We start from the raw sequence: 22,422 nt of genomic DNA, 5'->3' as shown, positions 1-22,422 counted from the left end.
CTTTCCCATTGTTTTACTAAAATATGCAATAACTTTTTCTTCGCCTTCCTGTTCTTGTGATAATACTGCGCCAATACCATGCTGAGATGCGTCACAATCCAACAGAAATTTGCCATCTTCTCGTGGATATGCTAGAATTGGTGCTGTTGTAAGTCGTTTTTTTAAATATATGAAAGCATTTTGACAATCCGGTGTCCAGTCAAATTCAATGTTGTTTTCTGTTAGTCGATAAAGGGGCTTAGCTATGCGGCCAAAATCTTTAATAAATTTTCGGTAATATGAACAGAGTCCAAGAAAACTTCTAATTTCCTTTTTATTTCCTGGTTTAGGCCAATCTTTAATAACTGAAATCTTCTCTGAATCAGTTTTAATTCCTTCTACTGAAACGATATGTCCTAAATAGTATGATTCTCTTTGAAATAGTGAACATTTCTTATAATTTAACTTTAAATTGGCATTAAGATAATGGCATCAACACCCAACAATAGAGCCAGAAACATCGGCCACCAACTCACGGTTGATAATTCTACCTTTGAAGTGGTGGACAAATTCACATACTTAGGCTCCCTGATCACCAAGGAGAACGTCATGACGGAAGAAATCAAGCGAAGAATAATCCTAGCAAACAAATGCTATTTTGGACTGAGTAGACATATGAGAAGCAGAAACTTAAGCCAAAAAACAAAAATAACCATATACAAAACCCTTATACAACCAGTGTTGACATATGGGTCAGAGGCATGGACCATTTCCAAGGCAGATGAAAATCTCCTGCTTATATTTGAACGAAGGATCCTGAGAAGAATATTTGGTGGCATCTGTGAAAATGGTGTTTGGAGAAGGAGGTACAACTACGAGATATATCACAGATATAAACATATATTTGGTGGTAAAGACGTAGTATCCTTTATAAAAATAGGAAGACTAAGATGGGCAGGACATCTGGCAAGATCACAGCAGAAGAACCCTCCTAGAAGAATCCTTATGTCACAACCTGTGGGAAGTAGAAAAAGGGGTAGACCAAAACTCAGATGGAGGGATGGTGTAGATGAGGATGGTAGACAAATAGGCGCAGCAAACTGGCAACAGTTGGCAATGGATAGAACTGACTGGCGTAGTAGACTTGGGAAGGTCGAGGCTCTTTTATAGGGCTGTAGCACCAATGATGATGATGAAATTGGCATTTCTCAATCTGTCAAATACCTCGCTTAAGTTTTTCAGATGTTCGTCAAACGTTTTGGACATAATCATTATATCATCAAGATATACTAGACACGTTTTCCAGGTAAGTCCTCTTAAAGCCATCTCCATTAGACGTTCAAACGTAGCTGGAGCATTACACAGACCAAATGGTAGAACCTGAAACCTATAGAAACCACGGCCAGTTGAAAAAGCAGTTTTGTCTCGATCATCAGGATGTACTTCTACTTGCCAGTAGCCACTTTTTAAATCTAGAGTAGAAAACCATTTAGCACCTGATAGAGTGTTTAGTGTATCATCTATTCGTGGCAACGGATAACTGTCTTTTTGTGTAACCTGGTTTAATCTTCTGTAGTCTACACAAAAGCGAGTAGATCCATCTTTCTTAGTTACTAAGACTACTGGTGAACACCAGGGGCCCGAAGCTTCTTCGATAATATCAGCATTTATCATGTCTTGTATTATGTTTTCAACTTCTTTTTGTCTAGCAAATGGCAATCTCCGTGGCGCTTGACGAATTGCTCTTGCATCTCCAGTATAAATTCTATGTTGAACTAAACTAGTACGCCCTGTAGATTTCTCGGATTCAAAAATGTCGTAGTTTTCATTAATAAATTCGTTAATTTTGTTTAATTCTTTAGTTGTTAAGTGGTCAACATTTTTGATTAGTTGTTTCACTACGCTAGCGTCAACTGGGTTACTGGAAGCTGTATTCTTTTTTAAATATTTTTCGCACTTGCTTATTTTTTCTATTGGTGTACAGAATGCTATTTGTTGTTCTTTCTTCAATTTAAAAGGCTTTTTAGACAAATTAGCAACCCTTACTGGAATCATCTCATCTACATTAATAAGGCTACTGGCTATCAAAATTCCATCACTAACTAGTTCATCGCTTTCCACAACGCCGAAATGTAGACCTTCAGGTTTTTGACTCAGTCTCGCCAGGATGATACTTTCAGAATTTTGAGGAATTTCTGTATCCTCGCTCACTATAACTCTTACTTGAGGTACCGATTCTTCCAAATTTAGGACAATTTCTTCATTTTCAATTAACAAAATTTTATTTTGAAGATCTATAATAAATTTTTTCTGCATAATATCCATCCCAAGAACGCATTCGTCTTTAATATCGGCTACAAGGAAAATGTGTTTTATCAAGGTGTTACCAATCTGTATGGTTGCCGTTATCTCTCCATGAATTGGAATAGTGTGGCCTGAAGCTGTTTCAAGAATAAGTTTGTTTTAGTGGGTTGTAGTTTCTCATTCAGAAATCCGGTTCGAATAAAGGATCTGGTTGCACCGGTATCAATAATAAAGGTGCATTTTTGATTCTCAACGTAGCTCTTAAGTAATAAATCCTGTTCATTTTTATGTAAAGTGTAAGTGGGAATTTGGGGGCTTTTATTAGATGCAGCCGACGCCCGCCCCTTAGTGTCGACTTTTATTCGTTTCCCTGGCTATTGTTTGCGTATCTGTGGTCAGTTGTGGGAGATCGATTTCTTAGAGACCTATCTCTACTAGTATTTCTAATAGGACTATGTGATGGGCTTCTGGATGTCGATCTAGGCGACCTTCTAGCCTCATTCTTTGGATGTTCTCTCCTTGTTTGGGATCGGCTTCTGCAATTGTTTTGAAAATGTCCTATTCTCCCGCAATTAAAACATCTTCTGTTTTCATTTCGAGGTTTTTGTTGAAGATTTTGCAGTATGTTTAAAATTTGGAATAAAATAGATTGTTGGTTATCTGCGGTTGTGATTTCTTCATTTTCTTGAAATCTTATTTCTCTTAATTTTTGGCGAGATCTGGAAATGCTCTTTGCCACTTCATACTCCTGGGCTGAGAGTGCTCCTTTTAGCGATTTGTGATGTTGTAATCGGAGAGCTTGTTGCATTTCAACATCCTGTAGTCCATCTATGAATGCCTGTATTCCAATTTGTTCCAGAAAATCTTTAGGTGCCTGAGGGTATGCCAAGTGCAATAGTCTTTTAATATCGGCTTCAAATTCTTGCAGGCTTTCGTTATGTTTTTGATATCGAATTTTTAGCTGACTTTGGAAAACCTGCTTTAGATGCTGCTGGCCATATCTTGTCTCTAAAGCTTCAACGAGAGAGGTATAACTGGGTGCATCTTGAGGAAGGAATTGCAAAACGGTTGCTGCCTGTCCTCGAAGCGACACCGCCAAAGATGCTGCCATTTCTTTTTCATTCCAGCCATTTGCTCTAGCTGCAGCTTCAAATTGAAAACGATAAATTTCCCATGCTTTCTGACCATCGAATGAGGGTGGTTTTAAAAATTTACTGGTTCTAATTGTACCTGGTTCAATTATGGAAGGCGATGAAGCTGTTTGTTTAGATTCGACGTTAGTTACTGAAACATTAGATAAAGAAGCTTGGGTATTAATTTTTTTTTCTAACTCAACTATTTGTATTTGTAAATTAGATTTCAAATCATTTTGTTGTTGTTCTATTTTATTTTTAAAATTGTTTTGTTTTTCTTTTAATTTATCTGTTCTACTAGTGATTTGACTTATCTTTAACTGAAAATTTTCGTGAATTTGGGATAAACCATCTATGATTTCTACCTCTATTTTTTTACGCCTCTCCTTTTCCTCTTCCTCTTCTTGCCTACGCTTCTCATTTTCCGCTTTCTCTTCTTGTCTACGCTTCTCTTCATCTTCTTTCATTTTTAAAAACCATGCAGGGGGTCCCGACGTATCCATTACTTTGTCAAACTCAGTGGATCTTGTATTTACCATTAACAACTGCTAAATATTTCTTTATCCCACCGCTGTCACCAATGTTACACTTCTTGAAAATTAAGTTTATTCAACACCAACAATATTACAATACAATATAACTAACTGACAACTATATAATTATATATTTTCTGACGTTTCAAACTTCACTATCTTTTTCGTCAATGGACTTTTCCTATATGGGATAAATCTTTCGTAACAGTATGTTAAAATATGAGTTTGATTAACTACGTTATGAACTTAGTGATCCTGCAGTGGGATCTTAGGCTATAGGGAAGATGTCTGGTATATTTCAAATGAACAGTCACTTTTAAAAATCACTTAAGTCATCAGCAATAGTGACTAATTGATTATGTGTAGATGAATTGTTTCATTTGGGTCTCTGATAAAGAAATATAACATTTTCATACAGCTTCTATCATTTTCTGCAGCATATCCTGTAAAGTATAAACAAAAAAAACTAGAATTGAAATTAATAAATTTGTACTATACATATGTTTAAACTAATGCAACCTTTAAATTCTCTAGGATTATAATTCTTAATAAGTTATTTTGATTGTTTAGTGTTTATATCTTTTCTGATCTATTTCTTGTTCAATTTCTGTCAGCATAAGTTCTGCAAATGGGTTCTGGTCTCATAAAAGGCGTTTCTATATCTTTCTTGCTTGGTTCATTTACTCTGTGACTCGTATTGCTTATTTTTAGACCCTACAATTTTATCCCAGTTTCTTCTGCTGTTTTTGAGCAATCTATGTACCACTTAATAGTATTATTATTCGATATATTTATGTTTATATATTTGTATGATGGTTATAATTCTTAATAAGTCAGTTTGATTGTTTAATGTTTATATCTTTTCTGGTCTACTTCTTGTTCAATTTCTGTCAGCATTAAGCTGTTACAAGTTCTGCAAAAGGGTACTGGTCTCATAAAAGGCGTTTTTATATCTTTCTTGTTTGGTTCATTTAATCGGTGACTCTTATTGTTTATTTTTAGATCCTACAATCTTATCCAGTTTCTTCTGCTGTTTTGGGGCAATCTCTGTACCACTTGATAGTATTATTATTTGATATATTTATGTTTGTATGATATTTATGTATTATTATTTTATATGATGATATGTATGAAATTATTTTTGCAACTTAACTTTGTAATAAATGGCTCATTATACTAATACTATGCTAATACTGGACGTATCGGTCTAATTGATTAATTGGTCTAATGATTCCTCCACTAGTCATTCTATACAATATATAGTTTTCGTTTTAACACTCTCTACTAGTATGTGCATGTTCTCATTGCACTTACTACCAATGCACAAGATAGACTTTGGAGCTTTGCCAGATTTTGACTCATGTTGTTTAAACGGTCCTACTTTCTCTGCGCACTGTGCCATCTTCTTATGGTGCAGTGCACCTATAGTGTGTTGTCGAATTATCGCCAAAATATATTATATTAAGGCCAGAAGTCTATCTTTTGCGGCATGCAAAAGCTCACCAATGTTATTTATGCTGGTCCAGTTCTTTATATTTTGTAACCACGACATTTGTTTGCGACGCTCTTACTCCGCTCTTGCCCTCAATCTTTCCTTGGATATTTAGTTGTGGGATTGCATATTTTTTCCTCTCAGGGTATGGCCCAGATATCCAATTTTTTGTACCTTGACCAAGTTGAGTAATTCTCTCTCAGTAGTTGCACTTCTCTTAAGATTTCCTCGTTTCTAACCCTATCTGTCCATGCTATGCGGAACATTCTTTGCAAGGTTCCCATTTCAGAGGTCTCCAACTTTTTATTGGAGGATATGTGTAACGTCGATGTCTCAATGCCGTATAACAATATGGGCCATACATAGCATTTCACCATCCTGTAGCGGAGGTTGAAGGAAATATTGTGGTTACATACTAGCGGTTTTAATTTAATAAAAGCCTTGTCTTACTTGTTCGGTACAGCATTTTATTTGTTGTTGAGGATCCCATTGGTCATTCACTATCATTCCAAAGTATTTAAATGGTTTCACTTACTTGATTGGAACGTTATCTACTTGCAGCTGTACTAGAAAAGTGCATTTTTTTGTTATTGCTATGCATTTAGTTTTTCCAGCATTTATCTTTAAGCTATATATTTTTCCTACGGCATTTATTTTATTTAGCATCAACTGCATATCATGTTCGTTGTCTGTGTTTATAACGGTGTCATTGGTGTAACCAACGTTATTTATCAGGTACCCGTTGACTTTTATACAACACTCAGAGCCTTCGAGTGCCTCTGCAAAAACATTCTCCACATAGAGGTTGAGCTGCACAGGAGACAAAATACACCCCTGTCGCACCCCTCTTAAAATTTAAAATGTCTCTGTGTTTATTCATTTTTGTTCAGCATCACTCGTACTTTTTGATTCTAATAGAGATTCTGGATTCCTCTTATATCTTTCTCGTCAATGTTAGTGTTATGTAACATTTTTTTTTTCATAATCGAGGAATGTGATGAATATATCCTTTCGTTGATCTATGCAGTTTTGTACAAGAGTTTTCAAGCAGAAAGCTGCTTCACGTGTACCCAGTCCACTTCTTCTTCTTCTACGGCACTACAGCCCAAAATGAGCCTTGGCCTCCTTTATTTTTTGCCTCCACCCTTGTCTGTCTGTGGCTGCTCTTCTCCATACACGGACTCCTAAAAGTGCTTGTGCGTCGCTGCTTACTGTGTCTTCCCAGCGCTTTCTTGGCTTTCCAACTGGTCTCTTTCCCTGCATTCTGGCGTTCAGTGCTCGTTTTGGTAGCCTATCCTCTCCCATTCGTATCACATGTCCGGCCCATTGCAATCTTTGTATTCTAATGAAGTCTGACAGGGGTGTTTCCTTATACAGTTGATAGAGCTCGTTGTTATATCGAATTCTGAAGATTCCGTTTTCCCTCACAGGTCCTAGTATTCTCCTCAGTACTTTTCTTTCGAATGTGTCGAGTTTGTTTTTGGATGTTTCTTTCAGGACCCATGCTTCGCTGCCATAACATGCTATTGGCCGAATTAAAGTTTTATAGATTCTCATCTTTGTATTTCGGTGGACACTTTTAGACCGAAATATATGGGAGAGGGCAAAATAAGCTTTGTTTGCCTGCGTTATCCTTTTTCGTATTTCTCCATCCTCTGCTCCATCGGCATATATTTCTACTCCCAGGTATGTAAACTTTCCAACCGTTTCAATGTCATCTTCATGCATAATGTTTTGTGGGATTATATTTCTTCTCGTCTGTACCATTATTTTTGTTTTTTCTGTGTTAATTTCCAGACCTAGCCTTTTCGTTTGTGTTTTTAACTCTGCGTATGCTTCCTGTGCTCCTGTTGATGTTCTACTCATAATATTAATATCATCGGCGTAGGCAGCCAGTTGAACCGTTTTATTGGTCAGTAGGTTTTCTCGTCCAGTTTGCATTTGCCTAACCGCATACTCCAGTGCCAGGTTAAACAATGTTGGTGCCAGCCCATCTCCCTGCTTTAGTCCCTGCGAGATTTTGAAAAAGTCTGTCCGGTTGTTTTGTATTCGTACACATGCCTGAGTTTCATCCATTGTGGCTTTAATGAGTCTAATCAGCTTATGTGGTATTGCTAATTCTGCCAATATATAGTATAGTCTGTCCCTTTTGACTGAATCGTATGCCTGTTTGAAGTCTACAAACACGTTGTGAACATCAATGTCGTGTTCCCACGATTTGCTCAAGACCTGCTTGACTGTAAATATTTGATCCATTGTCGATCTTCCCCGTCTGAAGCCCGTCTGATATTCTCCAATAATATTTTCTGCTAGTGGTTGGAGTCGCTGGTTTATAATATACGTGAGGACTTTATACGCTGTACATAGTAGAGAAATTCCACGGTAGTTTTTGCACTGGAGTTTGTCTCCTTTTTTATAGATTGGGCATACTATACTTTTCTTCCATTCGTCGGGTATTTTCTCTTCTTGCCATATTTCTTTGATAAGCGCGTGGATATGACTTGATAGGTGGTTGCCACCTACCTTATACAGTTCTGCTGGAATCTCGTCAACTCCCGGGGCTTTATTGTTTTTCTGGGCCTTAATAGCTTCGAGAACTTCCTCTATGGTTGGAGCTTCTACTTCAACTTCGTTCTCTTCTACATGGTTCGTACCCATTTCATCTTCCATATCTACTTGTGTTCCAAGTAGGGTCTGAAAATAATGCTTCCAGGTTTCTGTGACTTTCTGTTGGTCACTGATTATTTGCCCACTTTCATCTTTGCATAGGCTTGTTTGAGGTTTATATCCACTTTTTATCTTTTTTAGGTATTCGTAAGCTCCTCTAGTTTCGTTTTTTTTGAAATTTTGTTCCATTTCTTCTATTTGTCCATTTTCATAAGCTCTCTTTTTGTTTCTGCATATCTTGTCTGCTTTCCGTCTTGCGACTTCAAATGATGTTCGTCTTTCCCGTGTTCTTCTTGTTATGTCCACCCAGTCCACTCTTGAACCCAAATTATGTCTCGCCGCTTAGCTCTTCCAGCTTTCTAAACATTCTTGTGTGGGGGACTGCGAAGAAATACTTTAAACAAATGGCTCATTAAACTGATCCGTCTGTGGTCTTTGCATCCAATCAAAAGCCAATCTGTTGGAATGTGGCCGGTGTTATATATGGCATTGAAAATTGTTAACACCATGTCGATGTTGTCATCTTCCAATAGTTTTATGGCTTCCGTAGTAATACCATCCGGTCCAGGGGCCTTGCCCAGTTTTTTTACTTTAATAGCATACTCCACCTCGGCATGAATAACGGGAGGGCCGGATAAATTTTCCGTGGGTAAGTTAGTTGTGCCATAAGTGATGATTATTCTCATTATGTATATCTACATCCATCTAAGGATTTTGGGCTGCTAAAGAAATCATTTGAAAATAAAAAGACAGATTCCATATTGTTGCACACAAGATAGCTTTAATATTTATTTTTTTTAAATGTTGTAGAAAAACTATGGAAACTGGTGGAAGCAAAGTAAAACTTATCAACCAAATTATAGACCACAAGATTATGATTGTTTAGGAGCTGAAGATTATATTACTGTTGAGTAAGTTTGAACAAATTTTTTAATATAAGTATGTTAAACTTTTAAAAATGATTATTTGAAAAATGTAGTATAGATGTAATAAAATAAATTAAGAACAACATTCTGAAGTGTACAAAGTTCTGGTGTATAGCATTATGTGAACATGACAGAATAATAGTTATTTTATGCTTACACAAGGTCCACATATAGGGGGGGGGAATATTTTTAAAATATTCTTCCTTACTGTATATTCAAATTGAATTTTTATTAATTAATAGTTATAATTGAATAGGCAAAGACTTATTCAGAAATATCTCTTGATATTAACTTCAAACAGATCTTGTCTGAAGTTAATATCATAGTGTTGTCACATATATTGTAAAAATAATAAGTTTTTAAAGATTTCTCAAGCGATGCAGTTGTACATTTGGCATCATTGCAGTTAGTCCTATGTTACAATATATATGTGGCGGTCATAGCTCAATCTGGTTCAATCTCGGCCACATATAACATGTGATATCTACCAGAGGGCTATGCACAGGGATTGTTCAAATCTTACTGCTAGTGAACTAAAAGTTATTGATCTTAAGGGAACCAAATTATTGCAGTATTACGGCGAAGACTGTGAAGCCGGAGTTAAATTAATTCCTACATTGCTACAAAAAATTGGTGACTTACAAAACGAGCTGCAAGAAAAGTAAAAAAATGTGTTGAAGGTTACAAGAGTAATGGTGAAATGTCATTGAGTGTTAAGGAAGAATTAATTAGTGAAATTATGGATAGAGGAAGGAGAGCTTTTAATATTGTAGTTTTTAAAGTAAATGAGTTCAAAATGAAGAACAGGAGAGAAATGCTGAAGACTTGACTACGGTAAATGACATATAAATTGATTGCATTCCACTTAAAAAAAAATTAAAACGAAAAATTGACATTTTTTTGGGTATGGAGGGTCGTGACCAAACGAGCTGCAAGAAAAGTAAAAAACTGTGTTGAAGGTTACAAGAGTAATGGTGAAATGTCATTGAGTGTTAAGGAAGATTTAATTAGTGAAATTATGGATAGAGAGAGGAGAGCTTTTAATATTGTAGTTTTTAAAGTAAATGAGTCCAAAATGAAGAACAGGAGAGAAATGCTGAAAACTTGACTACGGTAAATGACATATAAATTGATTGCATTCCACTTAAAAAAAAATTAAAACGAAAAATTGACATTTTTTTGAGTATGGAGGGTCGTGACCAAACGAGCTGCAAGAAAAGTAAAAAACTGTGTTGAAGGTTACAAGAGTAATGGTGAAATGTCATTGAGTGTTAAGGAAGATTTAATTAGTGAAATTATGGATAGAGAGAGGAGAGCTTTTAATATTGTAGTTTTTAATGTAAATGAGTCCAAAATGAAGAACAGGAGAGAAATGCTGAAGACTTGACTACGGAAATGACATATTATATATGTAAATTGATTGCATTCCACTTAAAAAAATTAAAACGAAAAATTGACATTTTTTTGGGTAGGGGTAGGTGGAGGGTCGTGACCGGCTAAAATTGCGCTGTGCCTTATTTTTAATCACATAGAACGTAAACAAATTTAAAAAATTGAATCTAGGAGTGAGGGCATTTTGTCTATAATTAAAAGTGAAACTGGAACAAACCATGATGTGGAGATATCCAGGAGTGGCTAGTATACCTGTTGAATACAAAGCACGTGGTGTTCGTGTGTATTAAGGTATAAAAAATGCTTATTAAAAGCTTAAAATTTTTATTTTAAAGAAGATCTTTTCGGAATTAAATCATTCCATCATCAGTTTAATAAAAAGTTGTTAAAAACATTGTATGGCCACATAAAAACATTGGAAGGACATCCGTATTAAAAAAATCCTCATGGTATTTATCAAGGTAAATGCAATACACTGTTAACTTGTTGATTATTAAAAACTGAAAATGGGGGCATCTTACATGACCCCCTGTAGCTGGTGAGGTTTTATCGACTTACATTACCTCTGATCTGTGCTGGTTAGTTAGCCCAAGACTCCAGCACAGATTAGAGGTAATGTAAGTCGATAAAACCTCACCAGCTACAGTGGGTCATGTAAGATGCCCCCATTTTCAGTTTTTAATAATCAACAAGTTAACAGTCTATTGCATTTACCTTGATAAATACCATGAGGATTTTTTTAATACGGATGTCCTTCCAATGTTTTTATGTGGCCATACAATGTTTTTAACAACTTTTTATTAAACTGATGATGGAATGATTTAATTCCGAAAAGATCTTCTTTAAAATAAAAATTTTAAGCTTTTAATAAGCATTTTTTATACCTTAATACACACGAACACCACGTGCATTTTGTCTATCTTAACGGGGGGTTCCCTTTAACATAATTAGTAAAACAGTAATAATGGACAAAAAATTTACAATACTCAAAAAAAAAATGTTTCTTCAAAATCTTTCCTCCATTGCTGCAGGCTTTTGTTCTAATTTCCTTTTATTATTTCCTACTAACTCCAGATCATCAGCATAATCAATCTTCAAGAAATTTTCCCGTTATTCGATCGAACACTAATGAGAATAAATAAGATCTTACACACGGAACTTTGTTACAAACCCAATATTTTATGAAAATCAGCGTTTTCTATACTTATCTATTCTATATTTTCTATACTAGTTTTTACTCCATTATACATCTCCACATAATTTTCAATATTAGGAATTCACTTTTGTAATGCCCACCACAGAACCTCTTAATATATTATATCATATGTTTTTTCAATGTCAGTTCATAACCTACGAAAGTTGTTTATAATCGTGTACATATAATACAAATAGACTGAGCGCTGCCATACAGCTGTACAACAGAGACAACAGAGATACAACAGCTGTACAACAGTGCAACAGAGAAAACTGACGCAAAGCAGTGCCTGCATCTCTGTCAAATTTGCCAGATTTATCGACCATGTGACCTAAATGGCCAATGAGAAGGTCACGTGGCCAATAAACCCGGCCTATTAGAAAGAGATGCGGGAACTGCTTTTTTCTCTGTCGCACTGGGGGAACGCGCTGTATTGCAGCGTTCAGTCTATTTGTATTATATGTGTATGGTTTTAACTTGAAAAAGTTCATTTCGTGGTTTTTATGTTACATTCGTAAGTTGAAAGAAAACAGTATACAAGATAATTGGTTTGGAAATATCTAGAATTTTTTGCTCAGCAATAGCCCAAAAAATGATTGGCGACTTTATTGAATCTATAACGTGCTGCAATAATTGTTTTAATGGATTCGTAAAATTATTTTTTTTTTAGATTTGAGGAATCGCTTGTGCCGAGTGATATATGTATATATGAGATATTTAATCCAGGAGCAGTTGTTCGAATTAGAGGTAAACTATCATCTGAGAGTAACTCAAAATGGATCTTATTATGGGAAGGTCCACCTGAAAAAATTCCTCCAATTTCGAGGAAATTTCATCAAAAAATTAGAAATGTTGATTCATTGATCAAGTAAGTATTCAATGTGTTTAAAAAGTTTATAAAAAATTGTCAATATTTTTAATGTTACTATACATTTACTCCACTAATGCGTTTCTCGTCATCGTTTATGTTATTTCTGTCAGTCATTATCAGTTTTACGTTCACTAATATACAGTGTGCATAATCATTGGAATAATTTTTTTAAATTACGGCAATGCAAAGTTATTTAATGTGTATTTTAAAAGTTGTTTCCACCATTAACAATTTGACATAATTTTATTGACAATGCATAATTTAAGACGGGACTCAAAAATTTGGATTGAAAGTGGAGTAGCAAGGAAAAAAAGTTCATTGGTGTTTGGCAAATTTATAAACACTACGATGAAATGTCATGTAAAGTTTTAGCAGGTTGTATTTCTTTGAGAATCCAGTTTATGATGTCAGCTTTCCGCCAGGCAGTTATTGGTGACGGCTCCAATTGTCGAGTATGGTAAGATACGTTGTCCATAACGACGACAGAATTTAGTTTAAGGTGTAATAAAATCTTTGAAAACCAACCTTTAATTTTTGGGTATCCATTTTTTCATAATAGTCATTGGTTTTCTTGGATTCGAAGAGTAATAAGTCATTATCCAAAAGTTATCGTCAGGTTTTCAAACCTGATGATAACTCTTCAATGAAGGTTTGTCGGCGGTCTCTAACTTCAAAATATTGTTACACCTTTGAGATAGTATGGCCTTGATTTAGTCAAGTTTCGTATAAATAATATATTTTTCTTCCTTCGCGAGGATAGTCTAGGATTTTTTTCAGATATCTTCGCCACAAAATAATATTTATCTTCTCTTGCTATAAGAATACTGTCCCTACTTCTTTTCAAATATGTAATGTTCATTTATCTTAATGTTTGAAATTATACACGTCTTGATATTTTGGGTATCAAATCGTCGAAATATATTTTGCCTGCGACTTTCTTTAAGGTAAGAATGTCATTTCGAAAAAAAAAGCATAAAGCTAAATACGTTTTCTTCCTCTGTTTCAATTTTTTCAACAGACATATCCGATTTACTTTCACGTTATTTGAATTATTTTAGAATTCTGTGAACTCTTTTCGTAGACACTTTAGTCAAATCGCAAATAATTACAACCTCATTGAAACATATTTCCATTCCTTATCACCTTCCGTTCTTTCACTTTTCGAAAAATTTTGTCGAGGACATTTCCTTTGACTATTTTCGCCTACCATATTTGTCAGAAAACGTGTTAACCGCTTCAGGGCACCTATAGTACTGAAGTCTTTATTAATAAACCAGTTGTTGATAAATTATATAATGGGAACTCCCAAACAATTGAAAAAGTGAAATTGTGTTTGGAAGCAAACTAAAGCAGTGGTTCCCAACCTTTTTCCCATGATCGCCCCCTTAGGCAGGTTTCAGCAGTTATGAATACTATAATCGCCCCCCCCCCCATTAAATTGAAACAAATAATAATATATCTATACAAAAGGTAAGTATCCATATTTATTTATTTTTACATTTCGTAAAATAATAAATGGTTATATGTGTGTAAAAGAGTTGTTAATGTCTTCCTTGGGCCTGGTGTCCCCCACATAATTTTTTTATGTCTGGCTCAATGTTGGTTAATAATAACATCAAATCCCCTCTTTCTATTATGTCGAGCCTATTTCTTTGTCTGTTTTTCAATATACACACAGAACTAAAACCTTTCTCCACTAGATATGTTGTGGGGAATGCCAATAATAATAATTTGATTGCATTCCACAAGATTGGATACACTTCTTTTATCCGCGGCCAAAATCTTTCGTACCCACACTCCCGAAACAAACTTTCAATTTCAACATCATGTCTCAAATCAATTAAGTTTTCTTGAAGAGAAGGACATACCGTTGAAACTTCCACGCTGAAAAGACTGATAAACCAAGTTGGCACTTTCAGACTAGTCAAATCTTGGAATCGGGACTGCACATCTTCTTTCAGTGTTTGAAGGTGGAGGCAGTATGTTTGAAGATCCCCAGAATCACCACAAGAAGATTTCAAGTTGGGGAATTTGGTCAGATCTCTTCTCTGTATATTTTCTTCAAAAATAGATAGTTTGTCAATGAATGCTCTGACTACTCCCTTCGCTTTGGCAATATTTATGTTCTTTCCCTGTAGTAGCAGGTTCATTTCATTTAGTTTTTGAAAAATATCTGATAAGTAAGCGATATCATTGCGCTTCTCTTGTAGTTCTGTACTCAGTGTGGGGTCAGTAGTATTAAGAAATTCAATAACAGTATCCATGAGACTGAAAAACCACCTTAAGCAATTGCCTTTTGAAAGCCAGCGGACTTCCGTATGTAGTAGCAATGTATATTGTAAATATCTCATCATTTTCTTCACAAAGTGTACGAAATATTCGATCACTCTTTGGTTTTGCTTTAATTTTATTTACCGCATCTATGACAAGTCGAAGAGAATCGTGCAACCTCCCACTCAAATTCTTAGCAGCCAAATGCTCTCTGTGAATGACACAGTGAACACACAAAATTCCAGGTACTGCTTGTTTGAGATGTGCAATAAATCTCCGATGACGTCCTGTCATTGCTGCTACACCGTCAGTAGCTCAGGCGATCATATTTAATAAGGGAATCTCTTTTTCCTCAAAAAATCTCTTAACGACTTCAAATATGGAAGATCCTTTTGTATCAGTAATCAGACTTCTAACAAACAGCATTTCCTCGGCCATTTCTCCATTGTCGTCAATGAATCAGACATATGACAGCAGCAAAGCTGTGCTGTCACTCAGGGTACTCTCGTCAAGTTGCACAGTAAACTCTCTGCTTTTCAATTTGTTGCAGAGAACATTCGCTTCCCATTTCACAATCCTTCTGGAGACAGTATTATTGCTGAGAGGAACTGCATCTGTTACTTGGCTGGCCTGGCTGGGTCCCAACATAGTATCAACTATCTCTTTGACAGTTGGGAGGGTGAGTTCTTCTCCAATTGTGTGCGGCTTGGCACTTTTTGCTATTAACAATGATACCTTGTAGGAAGCAAGTAAACCCTTGTCGTTTTTCTTGGTAGCTTTTGCAATCAATGACCCAACAGTAACTCGCCTTTCATACTTTGCCTTGAGCTCCTGCAAACGAAAGAAATATACATTCACTTTAATTATTATAAGTAATGGTAATAAAGTTTAAAAAAGGTTTTCTTATTATTTGTTTTATCTCAGTCTGACTTTTGGTAATAGAAAGTAAAAATAATTATAATATGTTGATACCTAGTTACAGTTACGATCACTAAATAGTTTACACTTTAATTTTTACATTGTAATGCTTTTGACGTAAAAGGTGCGTTTAAACGGGGTAAAAATTTAAAAAATAGACTCCTAGATACGTAAGTCTGTAAACTATTTAATGATTGTAACTGTACATGGAAAAATTACATCCTACAAACAAAAGACTTTTACTCACTGTAAAATATTGGACGGGTCTGTCTGACTTCTCTGGATGAATCCTCCTAAAGTTTTCCACAAATGAGACACAATGGTAGATTCTTATTTCCTGGCAATTCAATGAATCCATATTTCAAATACTCCGTTGAGTAATTCCGGCACTTTTTTTTAGGTGATGACAGTTTGAGAACAAAACAAAAGAGTAATTAATTACACCTTATTGAGAAGGCAAAGAATAAAAACACTATCTCGCAATTCTATCAAACACTATCCAATAATGATTCTAATATTGTGAGGCCTTGTGTTCGATAAGATAAGTGGTTATGTCCGAATTGAAAGACAGACTTAACAGTTTCACAAATAAATCACAGTATTTTTATTAAAATAACAACTAACTGAACACAATGACTGTCAGTTGAAACAAAACAACTTTATATACCACAATACAAAACTCGGGAACGAAAGACTCCGCATTTGAAGCGACGGCAACCTCGGCCGTCCGCTTTTTGTTCGAGTCAGATCGGCAGGAGCGGTACCTACTTCTCATCATTCTTATCTCACTTCTCTCCCTTTCTCTTTTGTGCGGATGATCGCACAATACGAAAACTCGATCAAAGGAAAATGCAGAATTCGTTATAATATATAATTATAACGATAATGCATAGAATTAAATTGTATTATGATTCATAGCTCTCTGTGACTAGACGAGATGTTTGTGTTATTATTACCTGCATTGGTATACATATATTTACTTTTTATTATCCTATGGATATTCGATCGAAAGTATTGTATTTTTTTTCTTTTTTCTTATTTTTCTCAATTACCCATTTCTCGTTTTCTGGATGGTAAACGCCCCCCTTATCACCCCCCTGAATATCTCAAATCGCCCCCCGGGGGGCGATCGCCCCCAGGTTGGGAATCACTGAACTAAAGCATCTATTGTTTTATGTTTAATTGTAAGTTTGTGTGTTGATAAAATCAATGATTTATTAAATAACATCTTCACATAAATTTGATTTTGATAAATTTAATTATTTTATTCAATTTGAGAGTACTGTATGCAATTTTTGCCTTTTTGTTAGTCCATATAATCAGTTGTCTAAAATATTCAGTTGCCTTATGGCTGATCCCACATAATTTGTTTAGAAATTTCTTAGCACTAAGGAAAGAATAGTAGTTAATATAATTTGTAAAAACTCTTCTGTAAGAATTCTATACTCTAAAAAATACAAGTATCGCTACCTTTTACTCTTACAAAAAATGTTTGTATGCCACTGGAAGACCAAGAATAAAAATCAGAATGTCATAATTTCTCAGAATTTAGTACCTACAATTTAGATACTTTAGATATTTTTTGCAACATGAATACATAAACTGTAATGTTAACATATTTATTTATACTTAGTGTTATTTATCGTACAAATACTATTTCAGAGATACAGAGATGTTAATTGTAACTTATATATGTACATATATGCTTAATAAATTCTAAAAAAAAGCATTTGACAGGTACTGATGCTTGACATAATCCTGACGTACACATTTATTTTAGTACACTATGTATAGAATTCAACCCAACTCACTTGGAGTATCATTATGCAGTAGAAGCTGTTCTAATGGGAGGTTACCAAGCCAGATCAATGCTAGAAGCTAAAATTCTCGGTAAAGGGCTTCTCAATTTCATTGGAAATTTTGGTTCAAGGCTTAATTGCCAAGATCCCAAAGAATCGACAACTGAAACTTCGATGTTGGATAGTAGTACACCTTCTCTGTGTTTACCTGAAGTAAAGCCAATGTTGTTGGAAGATCCTTGTACCGATAACAGAGCTGATTACTTCTTGAACTTACCAGTAAGTAAACTATTTTTGCAAATGTTCTTTTTCCCTATCATATAAAATTTTGCTAATTACTCTTCTTAATACATGTTTTCTTTTGTGTTGTTTCCATTATTCGTTTTTTCTACTTGTGTCAAGCTTGTCTCATTGTTCTCTTGTACTCATTTAGTTTTCATGCCTAAATAAAAATATTTATTTCTTCATATTATCACGTTTGGGTTACCATCTACTTTATCAGCTTTTGTAACTTAATATCTTACTTCATTTTCTGCGTTGCTTGAGCTGGATACCTATATTGTCAGATAATCGAAATTCACTGTTTAATTCTGCATTAGATACGATACGGACGGATTAAGGTGTAATTTAATAAAACTAGTATGTAAATGAATACGATTGTATATAAATTTTAAATAATTTGTGACAAAACCTATTAATAAGACAGGAGATTATAGATAATATAGAAAAACCACTATGTACACTTAAAAATACTGTTTAATTTTTATACGAAGAAAACTCTTTATAATAATGTTTATGTAAAATATTTACAATTTCTTTACCTATTTACTGTCGTCGCAGCATGAGTGGGCCTCTCAAATTATCCACTCCGCTGTACGCTCTGCTTAGGGGCTTCGTGTATAGTGTACGAAGTACCCATAAGCATTTATCCAATTTAGCTTCTGGATGTTATGGATTCTACAAAGTCTTCATAAAGACTTGGTATGAAATTTCTTATATGAACAATAAAGTGGATCATCGTTTGAAATAAAACAACTTTTGTGTGAAGACTAGCTACAGAGTCTAAAATTGTAGTAGCGTGGAGCAGAGCCCCAACCGTAGCCCCCTAGAGCGTACTATGCTCTAGGTAAGGTCGTAATTTGAAATTTAGCAAAATGTATTTGCCTCATATGTCGTTTCTGTCGTCGTTGTCGCTATTATACAGTTCTGTTTGGGACTCGCTACCGTCTTCTAAAGGCTATAGCGGGATAAGATGGTAAAATCTGCAATCGGCTGGATTTTTATTTGGGGTTGGGCACTCGAAAGTACATATTTAGAAACCCCTTTAGCCAAATGTTTAGCTCTCTAGGTGGCCTGTAGGCTGTGTTAGGTTTAGGTGTTAGGTTTGTTCTGTATGTACTTAATGTCTTCTAAAAACATGCCAACACGAGTCTTGATTTTACGTATTGTATTTACGACAGTAAACATTTTCTTTAGTGTCAAATAACCGAGAAGTCTATTTAATAATGGAATTGATCAATATCTTGACATTATGTCGAAATGTGTTTACACAGCAAAATAAAAACAGCAGATGAATCAACAACGAATTAGCAGATTACTGCAACTAAACAACGAAGCAAATACTTTCATGTTATAAGCGTCATTAAAACACTAAAAATTCCATCAAAGGAAGAACTAGAATACAAAGTATACGTTTAACTTGCATGGTATGGAACAGGAATGATAACATGGCCCAACAAAATGAAAAAATTGGCGCTTTAGAAGTAACGAATTTTAAATATTTTTGATGCTCTGATTTCAAAAATGTTTTTTCATAGTAGTTTTCTTTGGAATCGATTATATAATTTTAACTTGGCTCGAAAAGATATACACAAAGGCACCTGAAAGCCACCAGAGTCACTTACAGTAAATATGATAGATCTTGCTATTGTAGGCTCAAAACAGCAATCGAATATAATAAACGTACGTACCAGAAGAGGAGCAAATGCGGATTCTTATGACTACTGGGTCGAAAGTAGAGCAAGGTCTAGAATTTTAAACATTTAAAAAAGGAAATAGTTTCTAAACATGAACGATATAATGTAGAAGGTCTCAAACAGAGACAAACAATAGAGAAACACCATGAAAGATGCAGCTGAAGAATTTCCAGGCATGGAAGGTAAACAACGAAGAACAAGAACGAATGACTGTTTTGATGAAGAATGTCAGATTATAACAGAAAGAAAAAAACAGGGCATATTTACTGATGCAACAGGTTACTAAACTTGAAATGCAGATGAGAAATATAAATAACTACTACGAAAAAAAAAAAAAAAGAAGAAAATCCACCTTCCAATTCAGGATAACAGTAAAACTTGTAAATACAATATTTTCCAGGAAAGTTTTGATATGATAGAATTTGAGGCTGCACTCAAGTCTTCAAAGTCCTCGGCTCCGGGGCGCGATCAAATTACTTATAACATAATATATGAATTACCTCTTATAGCTAAACAAAGTTTACTAACAATTTTCAACGATTGGCTTTTCAATGGAAGATATGTGGATCATATGAAAGAAATAGTTATTTGTTTAATTCTTAAACCTAATAAAGATAAAACACTCTCCTCTTCTTACAGACCGATATCATTAATGTCTTGCATATGCAAGACATTTGAAAGACTTATTAAGACTCGATTAGAATGGCTTATAGAACATTATAGTATCCTTCCAAGTACACAATATGGATTTAGGGCTAGTGTTGGTACACTGGATGCAATATCACATTTAGTTACCGACATTCAAATAACGTTTTCCAGAAACAATTATCTTGCTTGTTTGTTTTTAGACCTAAAAGGGGCATATGATTCTGTTAATTTAACCATTTTACACAAAAAACTATATGATATAGGATTACCTCAAAATATAGCGACTAATATTGTTCATCTTTATAATAATCGTGTTATATATATTAAAGATCATTTAAACCAACTACACGGTCCTAGAATTGCTCATACAGGTCTTCCACAAGGATCAGTTTTAAGTCCGTTATTGTTCAACATATTTTCAGCAAGTATTCATGGCATTTTTGACAACACAATCAATTGCATCCAATACGCTGATGACATATGCATCTATACAGAGCGTAACTCGTATACTGACTGCCTGGAGGCTCTGGAATTCATCATGCAAAACGTTAATAACTGGGTAAAAAATCATGGACTGACCATTTCCCCTGACAAATCAGCCACAATGATATTCACTAGACATAGGATTCGTACGCCTGACAAAATAAAGTTGTCTGGATATGATATACCTATTGTCAAAGAATACAAATATCTTGGCATTCTTCTTGATCCCAAACTCTTATGGTCAAAACATGTGGAATATATAAAAAGTAGGTGTGAAAAAGGTATTAATATTCTTAAATGTGTTACTAATCGAAGATGGGGTGCTGACCCCAAAGTTGCATTGATGTTTTACAGAGCCTACGTGCGATCTATTGTAGACTATGGTTGCATTCTGTATGGTGCCGCCAGTAACACACACTTATTAACTGTAGACCGCATTCAGTTTAAATGTCTAAGAATATGCTTGGGCACCATGAAGTCTACTCCTTGCCCTGTACTACTTGCTGAAAGTAATGAAATACCTCTTCAAAATCGTCGAGAAATTATGGCAATTAAACATATCCTGAAGCTAAGATTAAATAATAATAATCTACTTAGTCAACTGTATGAGTTATCTATTGAAAACCTCTCAAATAAATACTGGCGCATAAAAAATTCTCCTCCACTTGCTGATGCTTTCTTAGAAACTAATGAGTATCCTAATATCTATGGCAAAGAAAAAAGATTACCAATATATAAAGCTAATTTTCAGGTAACATTAAATAAACCAAAAGTCATTATACCAAAGTACACAGAATTCCCACAAATAAACTTTTTCTTACTTAGATCCATATTGAGTGACTATAATGATCACGTAATAATGTATACTGATGGTTCCAAAAAAGAGGATGGTGCCACAGGTTGCGCAGTTTACATTCCACATAAAAGCGAATCTTTGAAAATTAAACTTCCATCACATTGTTCAATATATACTGCTGAAGCGGTAGCTATCGAAAAAGCATTAGATTGGCTAGATTCACACAATTTAAATAAAGCAGTAATATTATCAGATTCATTATCGGTCATTAAAGGATTAAACTCAGATATGACTCAACATAAAAGAAATAATATTCTTTGTGCTATTAAAAATAAAATATATAGTAAAGATATTACAGTTATTTGGATTAAAAGTCATATAGGTATCGAGGGAAATGAACTGGTTGATCAGCTTGCTAAAGATGCGACCCATGTTGGACTCTATATTCCCATATTTACATTGGAGGACTTACAACAACATTATTATAACAAAATTTTTATAAATTGGAAAGAAAAATGGAAAAACATAGCAACGAATTCAAATAATCATTATTATACTATCCACCCTACCCTACCACAAGATGTTGACTATATTTTCAAATATGCAATGCCAAAGAAGTTGACAGCCACAATTACTCGACTGAAAACTAATCACGGTGCATTCCCAGCTCACTTGGCTAAGTTAAATATTATCCCTTCTGGGGTATGCTCATGCGATAATATATCACAATGTGACATCAACCATATTCTTTTTAAGTGCGATAAACATAGGTATGAAACAGATCAGCTGTATTCAAAACTATCAGAACTTAAAATTCAGACTCCCATAAACATCACCCATTTACTCTCCTTAGATAGTAGAGAAGTATACGAACTAATATGTAACTTTTTATTTAAAGTTGGTTACATTATTTAAAAACTAATATCTTACATTACAATTCTGTGGCTAAAGGACTAGTTTCCAAGCCAACTCACCAAACACACACACACACACCGCAGAAAGAAGAGAGACGATATGAACAAAGAACTACAAGATCTAA

The 22,422-nt window shown here is 34.7% G+C and overlaps 1 protein-coding gene across 2 annotated transcripts in view; it reads left to right on the top strand.

The window, feature by feature from the left end:
- LOC140452962 (F-box/LRR-repeat protein 4-like) overlaps positions 1–22,422 on the top strand; it is a 61,218-nt gene that overhangs the window by 5,791 nt on the left and 33,005 nt on the right. For both annotated transcript variants that reach the window (XM_072547286.1, XM_072547282.1), the window contains 3 exons: positions 8,919–9,019; positions 12,292–12,489; positions 17,462–17,759. In XM_072547286.1, the coding sequence (XP_072403387.1) occupies positions 8,919–9,019; positions 12,292–12,489; positions 17,462–17,759 (597 nt within the window). The remainder of the gene's footprint in view (positions 1–8,918; positions 9,020–12,291; positions 12,490–17,461; positions 17,760–22,422) is intronic.

The sequence above is a fragment of the Diabrotica undecimpunctata genome, chromosome 1 (genome assembly GCF_040954645.1).
Source record: "Diabrotica undecimpunctata isolate CICGRU chromosome 1, icDiaUnde3, whole genome shotgun sequence".
In the NCBI taxonomy this organism is placed as follows: Eukaryota; Metazoa; Arthropoda; class Insecta; order Coleoptera; family Chrysomelidae; genus Diabrotica; species Diabrotica undecimpunctata.
Note: the sequence above shows the minus strand (reverse complement) of the source record. Positions and strands in the feature narration are given on the sequence as shown.